The sequence below is a fragment of the Lasiosphaeria miniovina genome (genome assembly GCF_030549165.1).
Source record: "Lasiosphaeria miniovina strain SMH2392-1A chromosome Unknown B0T26scaffold_7, whole genome shotgun sequence".
Lineage (NCBI taxonomy): Eukaryota > Fungi > Ascomycota > Sordariomycetes > Sordariales > Lasiosphaeriaceae > Lasiosphaeria > Lasiosphaeria miniovina.
Window position 1 is genome coordinate 1,216,657 of NW_026848226.1, and position 18,577 is coordinate 1,235,233.

General features: G+C 54.7%; 8 protein-coding genes across 8 annotated transcripts; 4 read left to right on the forward strand and 4 right to left on the reverse strand.

Annotated features, from left to right (window-relative positions):
- Positions 1-294: 294 nt before the first annotated feature.
- Positions 295-1,345, forward strand: B0T26DRAFT_755766 (uncharacterized protein; the record flags this gene model as incomplete). Its single annotated transcript, XM_060446004.1, has 3 exons — positions 295-415; positions 734-1,007; positions 1,078-1,345. The coding sequence occupies 3 exons, from the start codon at positions 295-297 to the stop codon at positions 1,343-1,345; spliced, it is 663 nt and encodes a 220-aa protein (XP_060291336.1).
- A 2,078-nt stretch (positions 1,346-3,423) lies between these two features.
- On the reverse strand, positions 3,424-6,909 carry B0T26DRAFT_725905 (uncharacterized protein). The gene is made up of 6 exons (XM_060442801.1): positions 6,493-6,909; positions 5,339-6,433; positions 4,559-5,216; positions 4,263-4,431; positions 4,125-4,204; positions 3,424-4,066 (listed from the first exon to the last, which is right to left on the reverse strand). The coding sequence occupies exons 1-6, from the start codon at positions 6,523-6,525 to the stop codon at positions 3,630-3,632; spliced, it is 2,472 nt and encodes an 823-aa protein (XP_060291337.1). The 5' UTR covers positions 6,526-6,909; the 3' UTR covers positions 3,424-3,629.
- Positions 6,910-7,425: 516 nt separating this feature from the next.
- Positions 7,426-9,283, forward strand: B0T26DRAFT_679955 (uncharacterized protein; the record flags this gene model as incomplete). Its single annotated transcript, XM_060440421.1, has 4 exons — positions 7,426-7,499; positions 7,555-7,904; positions 7,944-8,162; positions 8,241-9,283. The coding sequence occupies 4 exons, from the start codon at positions 7,426-7,428 to the stop codon at positions 9,281-9,283; spliced, it is 1,686 nt and encodes a 561-aa protein (XP_060291338.1).
- Positions 9,284-9,412: 129 nt separating this feature from the next.
- Positions 9,413-10,592, reverse strand: B0T26DRAFT_445924 (uncharacterized protein). The gene has a single exon (XM_060435068.1). It carries the CDS (start codon positions 10,251-10,253, stop codon positions 9,606-9,608), a length of 648 nt encoding a protein of 215 aa, XP_060291339.1. The 5' UTR covers positions 10,254-10,592; the 3' UTR covers positions 9,413-9,605.
- B0T26DRAFT_679956 (uncharacterized protein) lies at positions 10,315-11,184 on the reverse strand (the record flags this gene model as incomplete). The annotated part of the gene is made up of 3 exons (XM_060440422.1): positions 10,315-10,589; positions 10,646-10,743; positions 10,931-11,184. 3 exons carry the CDS (start codon positions 11,182-11,184, stop codon positions 10,315-10,317), a joined length of 627 nt encoding a protein of 208 aa, XP_060291340.1.
- Positions 11,185-12,185: 1,001 nt separating this feature from the next.
- B0T26DRAFT_679957 (uncharacterized protein) lies at positions 12,186-12,746 on the forward strand (the record flags this gene model as incomplete). Its single annotated transcript, XM_060440423.1, has 2 exons — positions 12,186-12,517; positions 12,602-12,746. The coding sequence occupies 2 exons, from the start codon at positions 12,186-12,188 to the stop codon at positions 12,744-12,746; spliced, it is 477 nt and encodes a 158-aa protein (XP_060291341.1).
- Positions 12,747-13,098: 352 nt separating this feature from the next.
- B0T26DRAFT_743596 (uncharacterized protein) lies at positions 13,099-13,926 on the reverse strand (the record flags this gene model as incomplete). The annotated part of the gene is made up of 1 exon (XM_060444277.1): positions 13,099-13,926. The coding sequence occupies one exon, from the start codon at positions 13,924-13,926 to the stop codon at positions 13,099-13,101; it is 828 nt and encodes a 275-aa protein (XP_060291342.1).
- A 670-nt stretch (positions 13,927-14,596) lies between these two features.
- B0T26DRAFT_679959 (uncharacterized protein) lies at positions 14,597-15,023 on the forward strand (the record flags this gene model as incomplete). The annotated part of the gene is made up of 2 exons (XM_060440424.1): positions 14,597-14,666; positions 14,707-15,023. The coding sequence occupies 2 exons, from the start codon at positions 14,597-14,599 to the stop codon at positions 15,021-15,023; spliced, it is 387 nt and encodes a 128-aa protein (XP_060291343.1).
- Between the last annotated feature and the right edge of the window lie 3,554 nt (positions 15,024-18,577).

The following is an 18,577-nucleotide window of genomic DNA, read 5'->3' on the forward strand; positions in this document are numbered from 1 at the left end:
TGTACCTGGCCAGTGTTGTCTTCCCAGTACCTGAGGGGCAAAGATGCTTAGGTCAGCGTCTGTGAGCAGTAGCCAGGATATGAGGCAGGACTGAGGAACGTTGCCACTTACCCGGTGGCCCCTTCAATATAAAGGTTCGTGGCACGTGGTGGTTCAAGTCGCGGTTTAAGTCGCGGTTTAAAGAGGTCGGGAGGTACCTCTCTAGCTGCTCAATGGCCGAGTCCGATACTTGAACCGTCAGATCAGCGCTGCAGCTGACCAAGTTGCCTGCTGATACCGTCTGTAGCCGCAACCATGGGTCAAAGTCCTGGGTTCAAGGCGAGCTTCAAAGTCATCGTCATGGTTTTGGTTTGTCATGTGTCGCTCCTGGCTTCGCAGAACTGCTTCGGATACCAGGAGCCCACAGCCCAACTTGGTCAATGGCATCGTCCATGCGCTGGTAGGGGAGTACCCTAACTACCATGTGTGGTCTCCTTGGATTCTAGTCACCGGAACAGAAGAAGTCTAGTTCCAGGGAACTCATGAAGCTTCCTATGCAATGGTCTGGCCCTTACGGATGCGTCGTCGAGTGTCGAAGGAGGGCCCTCATTGCCGACCAAATCACTCCAGAAGTCCACGGGTTCTTAAGTCCGTTACCCAACGGACCGAGGACCACAGCTTTGTCGCTCGATTATGGCGATCCATCAATGGAATGATGATTGGAGATAAAAGACCCTTTTCTTTGGAGGCGCAGATGCACGATCTGAGAGGCGCGCCAGGAACCGCGAACCGGGAGAAAACCTCGAGAAGACGGGTTCAAACGACAGCCGCCCTGAGTTTGATGTCCTCAAGGAGGGTAAGACTGGGGCTCCGAATGAGCCTGGCGCACCTCAAACATTGAACACCCCGCTTATTGTCGATGTTGGTCTCAAGAGAAGAGAAGACGACGACCTGTTTGAGGACTTGATGAAATATCAGTCGAAGGAGGACATCATGCAATGCTTCAGAGTAATACCAACCATCGAGGGGTAAAGAAGAACCGGACTGGAAAGCCAAACTGGATGCAGTGCTGGGAGAATTGAAAGACATGCTGCGCAGAATGCGCGAAAAAAGCCTGGGAAAGATGGAGGTCTTTGCGCCGCGCGAGGGCCTCCTCTCCGTTGTCTTCCAAGGCGAGCTGGCCAACAGCCGTGGCCTCAACATGCGGAACTGCGCAGAATACAGTTGGGCGTGTGTCGAGGACGAAGACGTTGACCGGAAAACAACACCGTACCGGCCTGGAGATCTGTTCATGGACGAGGACCCTTTGAAGCTGAAGCAAGCGATGGGGTCTCAAGCCGGATGGCTTCCACTTTACGTTAACTAGGTGGTTGGCCTCGGATATTGATGAGGTCTACTGGCACGTTAACTGAGTTTGTGAAAACCCAAGGAACGGCCAGGCTGTATTCCCCAAGCTTAAGTTGGAAGATCGGCCAGCGACCTGCAAAGACCGCGAGTGTCTGCACCACACCATGGTGCTGCAACCTGCAAAGACCGCGAGTATCTGCACCACACCATGGTGCTCTGCAGCAACTTCCAACACTTTCGCCTGCACGGCCGTGCCTACTTTACGATCGGGGACAAGTAACGGTATCCTCCACTGTCCGGATTTGATGACGAGCTGTGGGTTTTCGAGGGGCGATGATATCAAGTACCTATACCACCGCCGCCAGCACCCCGCTAGCGACAACGGACCTGATGGGCTACACTGTTCCGTTGTGCTCGGACGGCACATATCGGCGATCCCAGGTCTTGGCATCGTTCTTGGATATTTTGGTGAGGCACTTTTGGGCCGAGAAGAGTTGGGTTACGAATGTTGAGAGATATGATCCTGTTCTCCCTCAGCTATCGCCATGTGTTGGTAATGCGTGGGAGCTCTGGGTGAATTGCGGGAGGTGGTGGACTCTTTCAGATCGCGTTTTCTTCTAATGCATAACCCGCTTCAGCGGCCGCGATGCCATGAAGATGAAAATCCGAAACGCCCCGATGGGACTGGGAGGTATTGACTATGGGATGATTAGAAGGCGTGTGCCATTCGCGCAGTTGGGGAGTTAAAAGGCGACTTGGCTGAGAGACAAAGACAGTATTTGTGACGAGCAAGCAAAGGACTTGTACCAACTCCATGACTTTCCAGACATTTGCAACTTGTTTGAACTTTTGCTTTCCTAGTACGAATGGAGCATTTGAGACGCCCAGGCACTCCTTGTTCCCGCTGATACATGTTCCCGCTGATACATTGCAATTCCTTTACTTCACTGAGATCACACGAGTGGAAGGCCCAATGCAAACGAGACGGGCAAAGTGCATTGAGACGATGACGAGCGGAGGTGGGCGCCGCTAATCGTGACTTCTCACCCCAGATAGTGTTGTTTTGTTTGAGGCGGGGCTGGTACATGGTTTACCTGGTTAAGAAATTCTTGGCAACATAAAGGTGTGTCGTCATGCGTACAGCGGCAGACAAAACAGGCACCTGTTTCCTGTCACTGAACCAGAGCAAGAGGCAGCCGTGACTCGGGCATCAGCCCCCTTCAAACCAACGATTTAAGAGCCCCAAACGCCGCCATCCAACCAACAACTCCAACCAAAGTAACAACAATCAACAACAACCAACATCGCAAACTGCATCCGCATGAAAGACGACATGGTCCTGGTCACCCTCCTGGTCACCCTCCTCGAGAAATGCCCCAAACTGCAAGGCCTCAGAATCACCCGCCTGGTATGGGACGAGGACTTTCTAGAGCGCCCCTGGATCAACTCTCAGAAGATTCATTGCCGACGGCCCCGTGTCGCAGTTCGCCAAGGCTCTAGGCCACTTCGCGGTTCATATGGTGTAGATGAGATGGAAGAAAAGTACACCGAGCTCGTCGACACGGGGTGGCTATTATTACGACAGAGTCCGGAGACGTGGGCTCGGATGGATACGACAGTGACGAGTAAGGCAGCGATGGACACCACATATCTTTTGTAGGGATCTGGTGATTGTATTGCTTGCAGGAAGGAAGTTAGGAAGGTGGTGCTATGGGCTGTGGATCGCGAGGCGGATCCGCTTGCCTCGTCTCAGGGCTACGTATGACCGTGGCCATAACAGTGATTAGCGCTAAATAGATAGGGATGACGGCAACTGTGTAGTTGGATAATATCATCGTGGCTACGACAGAGTGTGGGGGTTATGATTCTCCACACTAGGAATTCACATTTTTCACCCCTAAACATGCCATACCTCGGTTGATTGGACAGGGGGCCTGTCGTCTCCCGTTTTTTTTTTTTGGGGGGGGGGGCCTTGTCCCAAGGCTCCATTACTAGAATACTGAATAACCGTGACTTTAGACCATTTCCATTCTTGACTTTTTCCATTCTTGACTGTTTCCATTGCCGTGCACAATAATTAGGTCCTTTCTATCGAGAGCTTTGTTGCTGGTGTTTGAAGCAACGCTCTGTTGCCGGTGTTTGAAGCAACGCTCTGTTGCCGGTGTTTGAAGCAACTGTGGATAGACACTGCAGAAGGAGTCTACTAATTTGGTCGCAAGGATGCTTGACGGCATGGAAATCAATCATGTTTGGGTAGGTAGATATGCCAGGAATACTACCATTTCAGCTGCGTAACCCCCCCGCTACTTGATCAGCTGCTTCTGGCTCTCCTTGTAGCGCTCCCACTGCGTGTTGAAGTCGCGCTTGAAGGCGCTGACGTTGGCGAAAGCCCTCTTCAAATGGTCCTTGCGCAGGCGGCCGCCCTGGCCGCGGTACTTGGTCTCGGCGCGCGCGAGTCCGAGGGCTGTCGTGACCGTGTTGCGGATCTGGCGACCGTCGAACTTCTCCTTGTACACGACCTCCTCCAGCCAGTCCTTGATGCCGTCGTAGTCGTCGACCAGCCCGCGCTCGTCCAGCTTGTCGAGGAACCCGTGGAATATGGCCTCCATCTGGTAGTCCTTGAGGCTCTCGTACTGGATCGACACGTGGATGCGCGACGGGATCGCAATGTCGAACTCGGCGATCTGGTTGGTGGTGAGGAACATGATGCCCTGGTAGTACTCGAGCACGCGTAGGAAGACTGGAGGTGTGGCACGTCAGCGAGCTGTTCCGGTCGAGGCGAAAACGTGTGGGTTTACCCGAGACCAAGGCGTTCTTGTCGGTAGAGCGGATGGCGCTGCCGCGCCCGCGGCTCTCGAGAAAGACGTCGGCCTCGTCGCTGTCGTGTTTTAATTAGCAATAGCAGTCTCGGGGGTCGAAAAACGGGTGGTACGTGCATTAACAAAATTGCCTGCCACCTCGTCGCCAGCGAAAAGATCCTTGACAAGTTGGACTCGACATGCTTGGCTTGGGTGCCCACGTCGGCAACGCTGACCGAGAACAGGGGCTTCTTGGTGGCGATGGCAATGGTCTCGGCAGTCGATGTCTTGCCGACTCCCGGCGGGCCTGGTTATTGTAAGCAGGGGGGCGAGGCACAGAAGGTGGCAGGCAGAAGGTGGCAGACAGAAGGTGGCAGACAGGTGGCAGACAGAAGATGGCAGACAGAAGATGGCAAACAGAAGAAGGAAACTACCATAAAGCAGAATGACCAGGCCCTTGCCCTTGCCGGGGATGATGTCGTCGACCTCCAGGCTGTCTTCGACCTTCTCGTCGGACCTCTCAACGCTGGACGAGATGTGGCTGCGCACGAGGTCAAAGAGGAGGTCCTTGGTGGACTGGCTCTCGGAGCCCTTCTTCCCCTTCTTCCGCTTGTCCGGCGCCGTGTCGTCGGCCAGCTTGAGCCGCGAGTTCCAGGCGTCCATGCTGTCTTCCTCGGCCGAGAGCCTGTGCAGCAGGTTGACCTGGAGCTGGGCCCACTGCTTCTGGTCGAGGATGTATCCCAGCACGCGGGGCGCGCACAGCAGGTACTGCTCGTCTTCCCACTCCTTGGCGTTGGCGAACCTGGGCTCGTCGAAGCGCGTGCGGTACCTGCGCGCGAGCTCGAGGTTGTTGGCGCAGTCGGTGCAGCTGCAGCCCGGGCCCATCTCATCCGACCTCAGCGGCCCGTTGCGCACGTCGGCCTGTCCGTACTGCGAGTACGACTCGTAGTCGACCATGACCCGGCTGTTGATCTCGGACGATCTGACGGCGGCGGGAGCAGCTTCGGCAGCTCGCCTCGCGTTGAGCGCCATGATGTTTTGGTACTCGTGGCTGTCAAACGACATGTTCGATCTCAAGTCCACCTCGGAATCCTAGAGAACACGATGAGTATTTAGCACGCCCGAACCCCTGTCCAGCACGTCTGGACGTGGGGATTTCCAGAACGTGGGAGAATAGGACGTGGGAGAATAGAACGTGGGAGAGGAGCACCAACGTCGTTTTTCATGCCGGCCAGGCCCTTCCTTTCCGAAATGGCCTTGCCCTTGTACTCAAATAGACGCCAGCCCTGCTTCGCCTCGCAGACGCTGCGGAAAATCTTGCCCCGCTCAATCAGTTTGGCACTGATGGCGTCGTGGTCCGGGTGCAGCTCAAAGGGATAGTAGGGCAGCGAGAGGAGCGGGAGGTGGCCGTCAAAGTGGTCAAAGACGAGGGTGAAGTCGGAGCGTGCAAAGGAGCCATCTTTCCAGTCATACGACCAGGCGTCCAGCCTCCAGGGGGAGTAGCCACGCCCGTCTCGCTCTCGCTGCCATGGCCAGGTCGCTTTGTTGTCCCTTACGACAAAGACCTGGGGTTCGCCCTGGAAGGGTGTCCCGAAAACGAGCTGGCCGGGCGGGAAGATGGTCCAGAGATCCTCAAACTGGATTGTCTCGGGCTGCTGGGATTTGTACTTTGGCCGCATCTTGAAGTACTTGTCGAGCTTCTCGTCGCCCGAGGACCCGCCCTTGATGGTTCCAAGGAGCAGCTTCAGGTCTTCGCGCGCCCGCTTGTCTTTGTCATCCTTCGGAGCCTCGTCGGCCGCGGCTTCCAGCTCGTCGAATTGGAACACTATGGCCTCGTAGGGCGAGTCGAGAGTGGTGGGCGCATCGCGGTAGATGTGATAGGGGTAGTAGCCCAGGTGCTTTTTGAGCAGGTCCCACAGGTCCGGGTTCGTAATGTCGATCTCGGAGTTGTTGGGCGTCGAGTTGACGGAGAAATCGTTGCCAAAGATGTTCTTGCGCAGGACGAAGGCGCACTGCTCGCGGTCCACCTCTCCGTCCTTGGGCTGGGGGAGTTTGGCGTCCTCCTCGATGGCCTCGCCTGTGTCGGGGTCCTTCCTGCTGACAACAACCTTGACTCGGGACTCGGGCACCTTATCCTTGTCGTCCTTGGCGTCGCCTGGAGCGGCATCAATCGCCCCGGGTCCACCCGGCTTGTTTTCGGCCTCCTTCTTGGCGAGTGCGGCCTCTGCTGGCGGAGCGCAGTGGCACTTGCAGGCGAGCTCGAGCACGGCCAACCTCTGCTCGATGGCTGCCAGCTTTTCCTCGAGGGACTACATGCGTTCGTGTTAATCGCAGCACCATACGAGAACAGCTTGACCATCCAACGTACAGTCACCGGGGGAGCAGCCGCCACGTCGGCCATGGCGGGTGTTGTTGCTCGTGTGATTAAATGGCGTCGAGATTATTTATACCCCAACCACGCGTCGAGAGTATTTATATTCCAACCACGCGTCGGGAGTATTTATATTCCAACCAGTGAATCAGGCGCGGTTGCGAGCTGCCGAAGCTCGGTGGTGAGTATGAAGAGAGACAGGAGAGTGCTGCTGGTCGAGGCTCCAGCCAAGCCCTATCCTATCCCCTCTTTCTACCGAGGGACCCCGGGTACCGACCCCATTATTCGGCGAAATAGTGCGTCTCAGGACTTAACCGTGGCCAATCACGCAATCGATCCATCTAGCTCAGCCTTGATCCTGTTCCTTGGCCCCTTAATTAGACGACTGCGCCACTGCAGGTTTCGCAGTTCGGCGGGCCTGGTTTTTCAACTTCCGGCCGCTGCGTGTCCTTGGCAACCAACGCGCACTTTATGCATCCAATCAGCGCCGTGGCGTGATCCTACATCCTTGGCCAGGCCCACTAAGGCCAGGCCCACTAAGACGCTACTATATTATAAGGCTGGTAGCACTGAGCTGCAGACTCGGGACAGGAACGAATTGGAGGCTGCTGACTGCGCCTCTGTGGCCCCTACACAGTAGCATGTACATGTACATACTACAGCACGACATCCCAAAGCAGTTCTAGTGCGTGTGGCATCAATACGCGGATTGACGCAGGAGTGTGCTTACCAAGCAATATGCGTGCCCAACAAAAGTCGTCTCCACAAAGTCGCCGTCTCCCACAAAATCGTCTCCACAAAGTCGTCTCCCACAAAGTCGTCTCCCACAAAGTCGTCTCCCACGCTCAGCCTTATCGTCGAGTGCTCGCCTCCTGTCCTGTCATATTTCCTCCAGAGTCTGGCCCATGATCCGATCCATGGATAGGAAGCATGTCTCGGGTGGGGACCACGTATCCGCAAAACGGGACCACCGAGCGCAAGAAGACGTTCAGTGAGAGGAATAGGTATTTATCCCAATCATCGATCGCCATGTCGGCTGTCCCAACTGATGTGCCCCAGTGAAAAGGTCAAGAAATGCGAGGAGAAGCAGGAGCGCCTGCGCACCTGGGCCGGGAAATCCCGAAAATTCACCCCCAAAGAGCAGTCGGCCCTGCACATCGACAGTAAGGAGGCTTTCAAGGAGTTCTGGGAGGTTTCGCTCGACGCAAAAGACAACTTCGACATTGAGCATGACGACAGGCCCGGGCGGCTTGGTCAGGGGGCGACCCACCTAGCCTCTTCGGCCTATGACATTCTGCAAAATGTCAGCCCAATGGTGTCCATAGTCAAGGACTTCGGGGCGCCCTACGGCAGCATGGCCATCGGAACCATCTGCTTCCTGTTTGCGGTAATTACGCACCTCAACCGTCGTGGGTGATGAAGCTCCGACCAAGTAACGTGCTCACAAGTCGAAAAGGTTGCCAAAAACCGGACCACGATGGAGAAAAAGATACTGGCGACGCTCGTAGACATACAAGACCGCCTGCCGGGTGTCAGAATGTACCAGCACATCTACAACGACGACCACGAGCTTGACCAGCAGCTGCAAACCAAGATCGTCGACGCCTACGACAGCTTCATCGACTTTTCTATTTCGGCATCGGACTTTTACAGCTGTGGAACTCTTCGTACGCATTCCTCACTCTATCAGAGCGCAGCAGGTTCACGCAAGATCCAGTACATGACCTAACAGCTTACCTCATTAGGCCGGTGGATTCGGGCGATACAAGGCACTGCAGAGGTCGATGCGCTAGCTGAACGGGTGCAAAAGACCGTCGTCGACGTGCGGCTGGTGTGCGAGGAGCTGCTGAGCAAGAACGTCAACGCGGTCAAGGAGAACCTGCGCGAGGTGAAGCAGCAGAACGTCGAGCTCAAGGGCGAGATCGGCGGGCTCAAGAGCCAGATCTCCGATATGCAGAACGACCACGATATCGAGGTCGTCCGCAAGCTGCTCGGACTCGAGGCCGTGTCGGACGCCGCCCAGCTCGCCCAGCTCGAGCGCCACCGCCGCAACGTCGCCGCTGAGTTCCAGGAGAGCAACTGGTACGCCGAGACGACCCCCGAGCACAGCCTGCAGGAAATCGAGAAGGGATCGGACTTCCAGGACTGGTCCCAACCGAAGCGTTCGGGCTTGCTCGTCCTATCCGGCCGTAACGAGGTCGTCGAGGCCAGCCACTGCTGGGTCTCGCCTCTCGCGTTGAACCTGGCCGCCAAGCTGGCTTCCGAGAACGCGGACTCGGACCCGTGTGTGTTCTATCTCCTCGGCCACCTCTCGACCGACGACACGACGGTCGACGTCCTCTCCTCCCTCATCCTCCAACTCCTAAGCCTCAACAAGGAAGCGCTACGCGTCAACCGGGCGCGGTTCGCCGAACTGCGGGCCGAGCTCGAAGACTACGCGCACGCGGCGCAGTCTCCTCGCCCCCGGGCCAACGATTTGAAGCACAAGCTGCAGAGCATCGCGCTGCGGGCCGTGGGCCTGTTCGACAGCAACAAAACCGTCTGGATCGTCCTCGACCGCGTCGACCAGTGCCGGGCCATGCTGTCCGAGTCGACCCGCAACCCGCACAGGCGAGACGGCCGCAGCCTGCTGCAGGCCATGGTGCACCTCGTCGAGAAGGCCGCCGTCACGGTAAAAGTGCTGGCTGTCGTCAACAGGGTCGACTGGCACGTCGAGGGCGACGAGCTGGGCGCTGAGCGCGAGGAGAGTGTGGTTGTGCGCGAGGTTAGCCAGAATGAGGATAACTAGCTAGACCTGGGTATATGAGTTCCTGGAACGTGCTTTATGATATTCATATCTAGACTACGTGCTCGAAGTAGCGCACTGACAGCTGGCACGAGAGACGCGTGTCCGTTCAGGGTTCGCTTCTTATGACGTTTATATGTCTGTCTATCTATCTATCTATTGATTGCTGTGCCACTGTGGAAAGGTCCAGCAAATCCTTTTTCAACCGAGATGTATTGTCTACTGTGTCTCCTGTGTCTAATGTGGGGAATTAGCCAGGACCTCCAAGTGCACCTCTGAGGTCGCGGAAACAGAATCACAATTACCGCTAACGTAAGAGCCATAACTAGTGCACAGGGGGCCAGCCCTTGAACTTGTTAATACGAATTAGAAGGCCTTGTTCAACACGTTGGGCTTCCAGTTGTCCCAACGACATGGTACGGCTATTGTTCCCTATACTGACCGTCCTGCAAAGCCGATCCCAAGTCGATGCTGTGAATCTAGGCGCTATCAAGAGTGCAAAGTCCTCGATGCTGACGAGTTGGCATTTACGCACTAATCCAAGTAGCTCTGAGCTATCTAAGCTATCATGCTCAGATTCAAACTGGAATACTGTGTGATCTCGATGATCGGTTATGCTTGGTTGCTCCCGGAACGTCAAGCCCAGTACCTTGGCCGACCTAGATTTGCTGACATTCTTGGCGAGTATCTGGAATTCCTGCATTCTGGGTGACTTGGACATCTCCCCATTCGCCTCGAGAGCCTGCAAGTATAAATTGAGGAGAAACGCCAAGTCCACCTCGAGGATAACACGATTGCTGTTCAGCTGGAGGTCGACCTGATCGCACCAAGCAATGTTGAATACGAGTGGATCGCCATTGTGCATCAAAACTAGGATGGTCCGTTGCCTGAGGGTTGCCCCGAGCTTGCTGGTTTGACGGCAAAGATCCGCAACCGCTGGCCTCGTCGCCGTCGAGTCACACACAAACGCCATTTAGGTTCCTTGATCTTCAAGGATGAACTTCATAAGTGTGCTTTTTCCAGAGCCAGGCTCGTCATTGACCCAGAAAAGAGGTTTTCCTCGACGCAAGCCAGTGAAGAAAGGCATTCTCGCTACCCTCTGCAAAGATCCAATGGAATGAATCAGGGTCGGAGTTTCGCACGGCATTGGCGCGGTTGTTCATTCCGGGGTATTTGAGACTGGAAAGAAGCTGCTGCAGTCTCTGCTTAGACTTTTGTTCGTGGAACCGATTGTCGGTATGAAGTCGCCCCGGTTTATGCGCCTCCATCTGCTGCTTCAGTTGAGTTTCGACATGGTCCTGGAGATACTCTTTTCAATCAGGGTTATAAACGAGCCACTCTCCATGACAAGGCGTGATAGCTTACCCTCCGCTCTGGAGAATTCCGTGAGGAATCTTTTCAGGTCGTTGTAAAGACGACCAAAGCCCGCGCTAAGCTGGATGGCCACGGCATCGGCCGTTGTCCTGCACAGAGAGAACGGCGCAGGTCAGCAAGATAAAAGGTCAATATCCACGTGTATCGGAGTCTTACATGATATGTATCAGGTTGCAGTGCTGAAGATTCTCTAGTACCGCCGTAAAGTCTTTTTCGCATTGAGCGATCCTCCTATACCATAGTTTGTCTGAAAGAACGCCCCAAGTATTCTTTTACCATCTGCCGCTATAGGCGTCATCAATAGCGGCTCGCAAGGCTAAAGAGACAGCCAAAGTCTTTTTAGCGACATCGTACAAGTCTTGTACGTCTTGGCGGTTTGGTCCAGCCGAGGCCGGCAGCTTGCTCTTCAGACCTTTGGAGATTTTTTCCAGAATCTCTGCCCGCTTCTTGAGGCTTTGGTCTGAAGGCTTGATGTTGGTGACCGTTTGGTAATCTGCGATGATCTGGCTAGCAAAGCCGATCACCTGCATGATATCGGAAACGAGACCTAAAGCAGTGGGAGCCGATTTCTAGGCGCGGGTAGCCGTAGCTTCCCGAAAAATGGCACGCGATAGAAAGGCTTGCATGTAATTGTACAGGCAGCGTTTTGATGGAGTCGGGTGCGTTGGGTGAAGGAGAGTGTGTTGTGTGAAGGAGAGTGTACTGTGTGAAGGAGATTGTGCTGTGTGAAGGAGAGTGCGCTGTGTGAAGGAGAGTGCGCTGTGTGAAGGAGGGTGCGCTGTGTGAAGGAGAATGTGTTGTGTGAAGGAGCAGGAAAAGGAATTGCCTCAGATCAGAAATTAAGGTCTAGGCTTTGGCCCGTGCGCGGTTCAGCTGGATTGCCTGTAGTTCCTTCTAGATTAGGTGTAGAGATGTGGCGGAAGGTGGCTGCCCAGGTGGGAGACGACGTAATCAGCCCAGTCCTACTCCTTACCTTACCTCACCGCTTCTTTTCAGATCGAATTGCGCAAATACCAGATGGCTGGAAGGAAGCGGTAAGCCCTCTCTCTTGGTAGGTACCTAACTTGATGTGCCCGCACCTTTCTTCTTCCCCACTTGGATCAAGGTTCCGAGAAGATAGCGGGGTCTTTCACAGCTGTCTAGTGATAGGGAATGAGCAGGAAAGGGGTAAGCGGTTGGGACGAAAAATCAAAGGGGCAACGCAACATACAAGGACGCCACACAGTAGCACCATGGCAGTAGCAGTGGCAAGTACCAGCACGCATGGCAGGTACCGCACGCATGGCAGGTACCGGCACGCAGATTTATCCCCAGCAGAACCCGGAGCAGCACACGCCGGTTAAATCTACCCTAGACGCTCACCTACACCCGCAGATAAACCCGTCTCGAATCGATTGAATTACGACCCAAATCTCTGCTCTCGCCTCTCGAAACAGACCGCCAATAACCTCAAACAAACCGTCACGAACTTACAAACCTCCCCACAGCCGATCCGATGCTCCCTCAAACAATTGCCAGTCTGGCGTTTGAGATGCTCGCCCGCCCGTCTTCGGCGCGCGTTCTTCACCGACAATCGAGATCCTGCGCGCTGCCCAGCTGGACGCTCGAGTCGCTGCGCGTGACGTATAGCGACGACACGTACACGCCGGGGACGGCGCAGCTCAACATCACCAGCTCGGCTACCAACCGGACCGAGGCCGTGTCGTGCGACCTGCAATTCAACAGCCTGTGCCAGATATTCGGCACGGCGGCCGATGCCGCCCTGCAGATCTACCTGCAGGTGAACCTCGACGCTGCAGTTATCTCGTTCAACGAGTCCTGGACGGGCTGCAGCCCTAATGGTCAGCCCGGGGTTCCGGTGCTGTAGGTTTTTCTTCTGTCTTCGTCTTTTTCTTTGGGGGGAGGGGGGGTTTGAGAGATAATTGCGCAGCTGCTGACACGCGCCAGACCGTCTTTTGCCGTAGGCTCCAGCGAATTCGAGGTCGTCTGTCCAGCTCAGATCGAAGACACCATGTCGTGTACGGGCCCGGTTGGGGGCCCACTGTTGGTCAACACCAGCATTGTCGCGTCCACGCCTGAAACAGACATCTAAAATGAGTAAAGAATTAGATTGGTACGGATTTATACTGGGGGAAATATCATGGTTTGATATACTGGGGGAATGTCATGGTCTGATATACTGGGGGAAATATCATGATCTGATATACTGGGGGAAATATCATGGTCTGAAAAATCAGTCTATGAACTCAGGAGGCACGAAGGTCGTTGATGACGGAATATGTATTTCTACGAACCAAGACTCAGCGCTTAAGAGTTCATGTTACAGACCCACAGCAGCTTCTATTTTCGCTTTTGCTTTGCGCAACTGTAATAACTCCACAACACCACCGCCCTCACAACACCACCGCCCTCCCCACAACACCACCGCCCTCCTCACAACACCACTACCACCCGACGTCCTGGCCGAGTATCGCCGGCGGCAGGCCCAACCCACAGTTCTCCTGCGCGCAAGCCGTAATCGTATGCACGTACCTTATCTTGCCACCCTCGACGCGAAACTCATGGCTATCTGGCTGGCCGTTGGGGCCGCCAAAGCGCAGAAACACATCAACCACACCCAGGGTCTCATCAATCACATACCGGCGGTCGGCCAGGTCGACGCCGCTGGGCACGCCGCTGTTGCACGTGTCGCCGGGCGCCGTGTACAGCCCGCCCTCGAGGCGGCGGCAGTTGTCGGCCCACGGCACGGCGACGCTGCCGGTGCCGTTGCGGAACAGGTCCAGGTACGCGTCGCCGGCGGCCTGGATCACGGCGCGCGAGTCGCGCTTGGACGCGTCGATGGGCGACCAATCTTCGAGCAGTGCGTAGTGCAGCGTGTGCTGCGCGTTGAACAGCCAGTCGCCGGCGTCGGTGACGACGGATTCGACGCGCGCGATCCTGTTGTTACTCAGGCGTAGCTGCGTGCCGATCACGTACGGGTGTTTTGGGTCTGTGACGATGAGTTCTGTGTACGCTGCGCAGGCTGCCGTGTCGTAGATGCTACGCGTGTGGTCGATCTTGAGCGGCGTGCCGAGGATGCCCGATGTGATGTTGGTGGCGACCGCGTTCTCCGTGTACGTGGCGTTGGCGCCGAGTGAGGTCAGGTACTGGATCTGCCCGGCGCTCTGCGCGGCGATGTAGCGGCTGGCGGTTTCGACTAGCGTCGACCGCTCGCACGCCGCTGCGCTCGCCCACGCCGGCGCGGCTGCGAGGAGGTAGATGAGAGCGTACATGGCGTTCTAGGATAGCGATGAGATGGCTCGTCAGGCAAGATACATGGCGTTTTAGGATAGCGATGAGATGGCTCGTCAGGCAGGATGCAGAGCGTGGGTTGGGTTTTGCATATTCTACCAGGGGAGAAGCTGGGTGGCTTCAAGGCGTCACGGCTCGGGAGCCGCGGATGGTGCTCCGCTGTCCAGCCGGGAGCACTGCGACTGGTAGGCTGGGATAACCCGATAGGCTGGGATAGCCCGACACTGATCAACCGCCGAGGCCAAGACTTCCCGCCGGGGTGTTGCACATATGTTCCTGCATTCTGCCAATGCACAAGCTGGCGGTGCAGACTGGGCACTCGCGGCCGTTGCCGGTAGTTGCTCGAATCCACCCACAGCAGCAGTTCAAGGTGGAATCATCCGTCAATGAGATGCCGCCAGCACGCAGATATTAGCCTCGGGTGCAGCAGCCATCCCCGCGCGAGACGACGGTGCAGCATGGCACTATGGAGAATGATATATTAGCAGGCCAATCACTGCGGGCGCAGGCGTGGCCGCAAGCCGGGAGCTCGCTCGACCCGCCAGGCAATTAGGCACGGGGGCTATAGGCACGGAGGCTATAATCAGGGCTGGTTCCCCGTCCCGGTTCCTGGCCGAGGCCTGGGGCCATCTCTCGGGACAGGCAATAAAAATGCGTCTTCAACTGTTGACTCTGAGCTGGGCATTGGTAATGTTCGCTGTCCAGGGCCGGTCCATGTACGGTCATCTCTTTTCTATCCCCGCAACGATCTGTCCCAATAGGTGAGACTAATGAGAGTGACAGCCCCCTCGCCGCGCGGCAGGACCCCGACTACGGCTGGGTGCTCGTGGGGTACGGCGAGCCCGACTGCAAGGGCGCCGTGGTGGCCAACTGGCGGGGGTCCAGCTACGTGCCGCAGTGCATCGCCATCAACGCCACGCAGTCGGTGGCAGGCGGGTCCGGCGCCGGCACCAACGTGAACCTGTGGGAGGACGACCGCTGCACCGCCCCGGCCTCGTCCTTCAAGGCCAGCGGCGAGGACCCCAGCGGCTATCCCTGCTACAACACCGTCGTGCGCTCGTTTACTGTCGACAAGTGAGCCGAGGGCAGGTCAATGGGTCGGCGGCGAGTGGTGGGGAGGATGGGTTACATTCAAAGTCGAGCCCTGGATTTCCCACGTCTGGTCCGAACAGAACGTCGCTCTGTAGATCGACAAACAAAAAGTTGTTTTCAGTTTCAATCGAGCGATTTCCACAGTTAGATCTAGCACCGAAGTGAAACGGCTTGCACTCTATGCCACAGACACGCTAAATGACCACAATCAAGGTAAAGCTTATCTACTTGGGTAGTCGGTCGCTTAAAAGAACAGGGCCTCATCTAGAGATGGTTAGATTAAAATCAGGCTCGCTTTGGCTCAGTCCAGGCTTACTAGTACTATTGTTATGACCCACACCTAAAGGGTTGAGAAAGATCGCAAGGCAGCACGCCTAAGAGTTGGTAGCGATCAGGAGACTGGATGTCGAAGCAAGTCCTCACAGACGGGTATAGTGGCACTACAGAGCTCGTCGACATACTCTAGCGTGTGCCAAAGGGATGCGTGAAACAGGAAGGATCCAATGCCGAGCCCGAGGAGAGAGATGGACATGAAATCCAGCTTGGGCGCGAGAATTCTGCGGCTTCCCGGCCTGTACATTCAGCGCAAGGCGAGGATAACTGCAAGCCTGCGTCAACCAGTCGTCTTGCCAGGAAAGCCTACAGCAGGACCGGCGGTGGAATGGCAACCTACTGCATGCGAAATTCGTCAATGAGTTGACGAGCTCAGCAACGCAGAATGAAATGGTGTAATCTTCTTCACAGAAACTAAGCTACCATACCCCAGCCCCAACGGATCACTCTAGCAGTGGATCAACCATTTACACCAAAACAATACCTTTTTGAAGAACAATAACGTAGTCAATTGTGAAGCTATTCGCAAGTAGACAACTGAGCTATTCGCAAGTAGACAATTGAGCTATTCGTAAGTAGACAATTGAGCTAGTTATGTAATTGCATCTAGTTTAATCTTAGTATGGACTTATCAGCCTAAAGCCCTATGTTTTTTTTTTTGCTACATTATCGCAGAATAGCTCCAAATTAACTCCAAATTAGATTTCTAATATTCTTCTCCCCCTACTTCTGAGTGTAAATTTCGTCTTGTACTACCACAATGTCTGAACAAAGTGACGATAATAGGGTCAATACGTACCTAGACATCACAGACAATAAGATTTCTATTCGTCAATCGGCTCAAAAGCTGGAGTTTCTTATGCAACGTTGAACCGACGACTCAATGGAGCCCCCCCCCCCCAAAGACGAGGTCCTCCAAACACAACGCAAGCTCACAGAGCTTCAAGGAAAGCGGCTCATTAAGTGGATCATCAAGCAGGAAAGACTCGACTTTGCTCCTAGTTACTCAACAGTATCTAGCATTGCTACAAGGCTCTGGAAAGAAGCAGGGCAAAAAGACCGTAAAGAGAAAACTGGATTTCTAGCCTCAAAGCTGGAAACCCCGACATTTGAGCCAAAGTAGGCAAGAAAATGGAAGCCTCTCGCTTCAACGGGGTTACTTACAAAGCCGTCATCTGGTGCTTCAATATAAGGGAGAAAGAATACGACTGAATCAAGCCTGAGCTTACCTTCAACGTCGATAAGGCCGGCATTATGGCGGGCTTTGGTAAGTAAATAATGCCTAGTTATATTATCTATTACTTATATTATATATGGCTTGATTCATTAGTTCTAGGGACATCAGAGACGAAGAAAGCCTATCTAAAAAGCGACCAAGGTTGAGGCTGGTCCACCATTATCGAATGTATTAGTGCCGGGGGCGACGGCGGCGACGTGCAATTGCGGTAAAGCTGCATTGCCAACGCTTGGAGCGGGGCAGCTAGCGAACGCGGTAATTTTGGCTGTAAAATGTGATATTTTCCTGGGCGATGGGCCGTAACGCTTGGGCGCCTTTGTACTTACAGTGCATGGCGACGATTTAACAGTGGAGGGTTACGCTCTCATTTTTAAAGGAAAAGGCGGGGTTTGAAGAGGAAATGCAGAAAATCTGTAACTAGCCCTTCGTTACTATAGAAAAGGGCTAGACTGACAACTAAATAGCGATCAGCTGGCTTGAGGATATTTTTATTCCACAAACCGACAGGCTCCTGGACTAAGACCGACAGGCTCCTAGACTACGACAAAGAGGCTCGGCTGCTTATTCTTGATGGCCACGGTAGCTACATAACTGTAAGAGATAAGTCCCGTACGCTCTTTCATCCAGTAATTTCATAATATATATATATGACGACTTCTTGACGACATACGGCCTGAATGATATATATCTTTGCTTCCTGCCGGCTCACAACTCTCCGGTTTACAGCCACTTGATAACGAGCCTTTCAACGCTATCAAGGCTCTCTTAGACGTGAGTTAGCCAAGTTGGCTAGACTAACCGAAAAGTCTTCATGGGGGACCTAGATATAAAGGGACTCATGCAAGAAGTTCTGAATGGTAAAATATCATCTCCAGCTTGGCTAGGGACTCGTGGGCGTGGTTTGGACTACAAAGCTGTCCAGATCGAGGGCAATCTAGTCGACGTGCTTTGCAAAACCCAAGGACTGCAAAACCCAAGGAGTGCAAAAGGGAACGGCTGGCTTTCTTCAACAAGAAGCCTCTACTCTTATCGACTACGGTAATTTATTGCCTAGCTACATACTGAGCCACACGACATGCTATTCGTACCACCGCGACTATTGCGCTTTGCAAGAGCTTTTTCGCCTAGGAGCAAACCCCAGCCCGAGAAGATTACGGGTCATGGTACTTCAAATCTCGGTTTACCGGAGAGACCTAAAGGGTGTCAAGAGTCTCTTGGCAGCTGGGGCAGATCCGAATAACACAGGGGACCCGCACGGAACTATAGGGCACGATCCAAACTTGCTCTTTCCTGAACTCCACGACGTCGCGCCAGTTGATATTCTGTATCAATTTGAGACGCCGCTTTACCATAGAATGTGAGACCGCGAGGAGCAAGATATTGCGACATTTGAGATTAGAGAGCTATTGCAGGCTTAGAGCTTCACCACCCGAGGGAGGGTGGCGGTAGGACAGCAACGGGGGGAGCCAAGATGCCGAGAATCGATCACAATGGGCGTTCGTCGCTAGGGTTAACTGGCTAGAAGAGACAACAGTCGTCAGGTTCAACAATTAGGGTAGGCACTAGTCGCTAATCCTTTGACTCGACACCTGTCGGTCTATTGCCTTGTAAAGCTTGTGTGAGTTCTCGGCCGTGGTTTCGAAATTGAACTTGTCATTTTACTATGCGGTGCAAGTCCCGTCACAGGCCCTACAAGCACAGACCGTTCCGATCATTTAGAGTCTTCCAAACAATCACCGCCCGACCAGCATGAAAGTATTTAGAACGAGACATCGGGATAGGTGGTCTTTGAGGTTGCAACCGCCCAAGCCGTTTCGATAGAGATCGACGAGGTGCTCCTGCACCGGGCGCACCATGGCCTTCGCAAGCACCATGCCCAGCTCGAAAGAGACCAACGCCGAGATCACCATCTTCCACACCGTGTGCGCGTGCTCGGGCTCAAACACGACCAGCTAGCCCTCACCCACCGC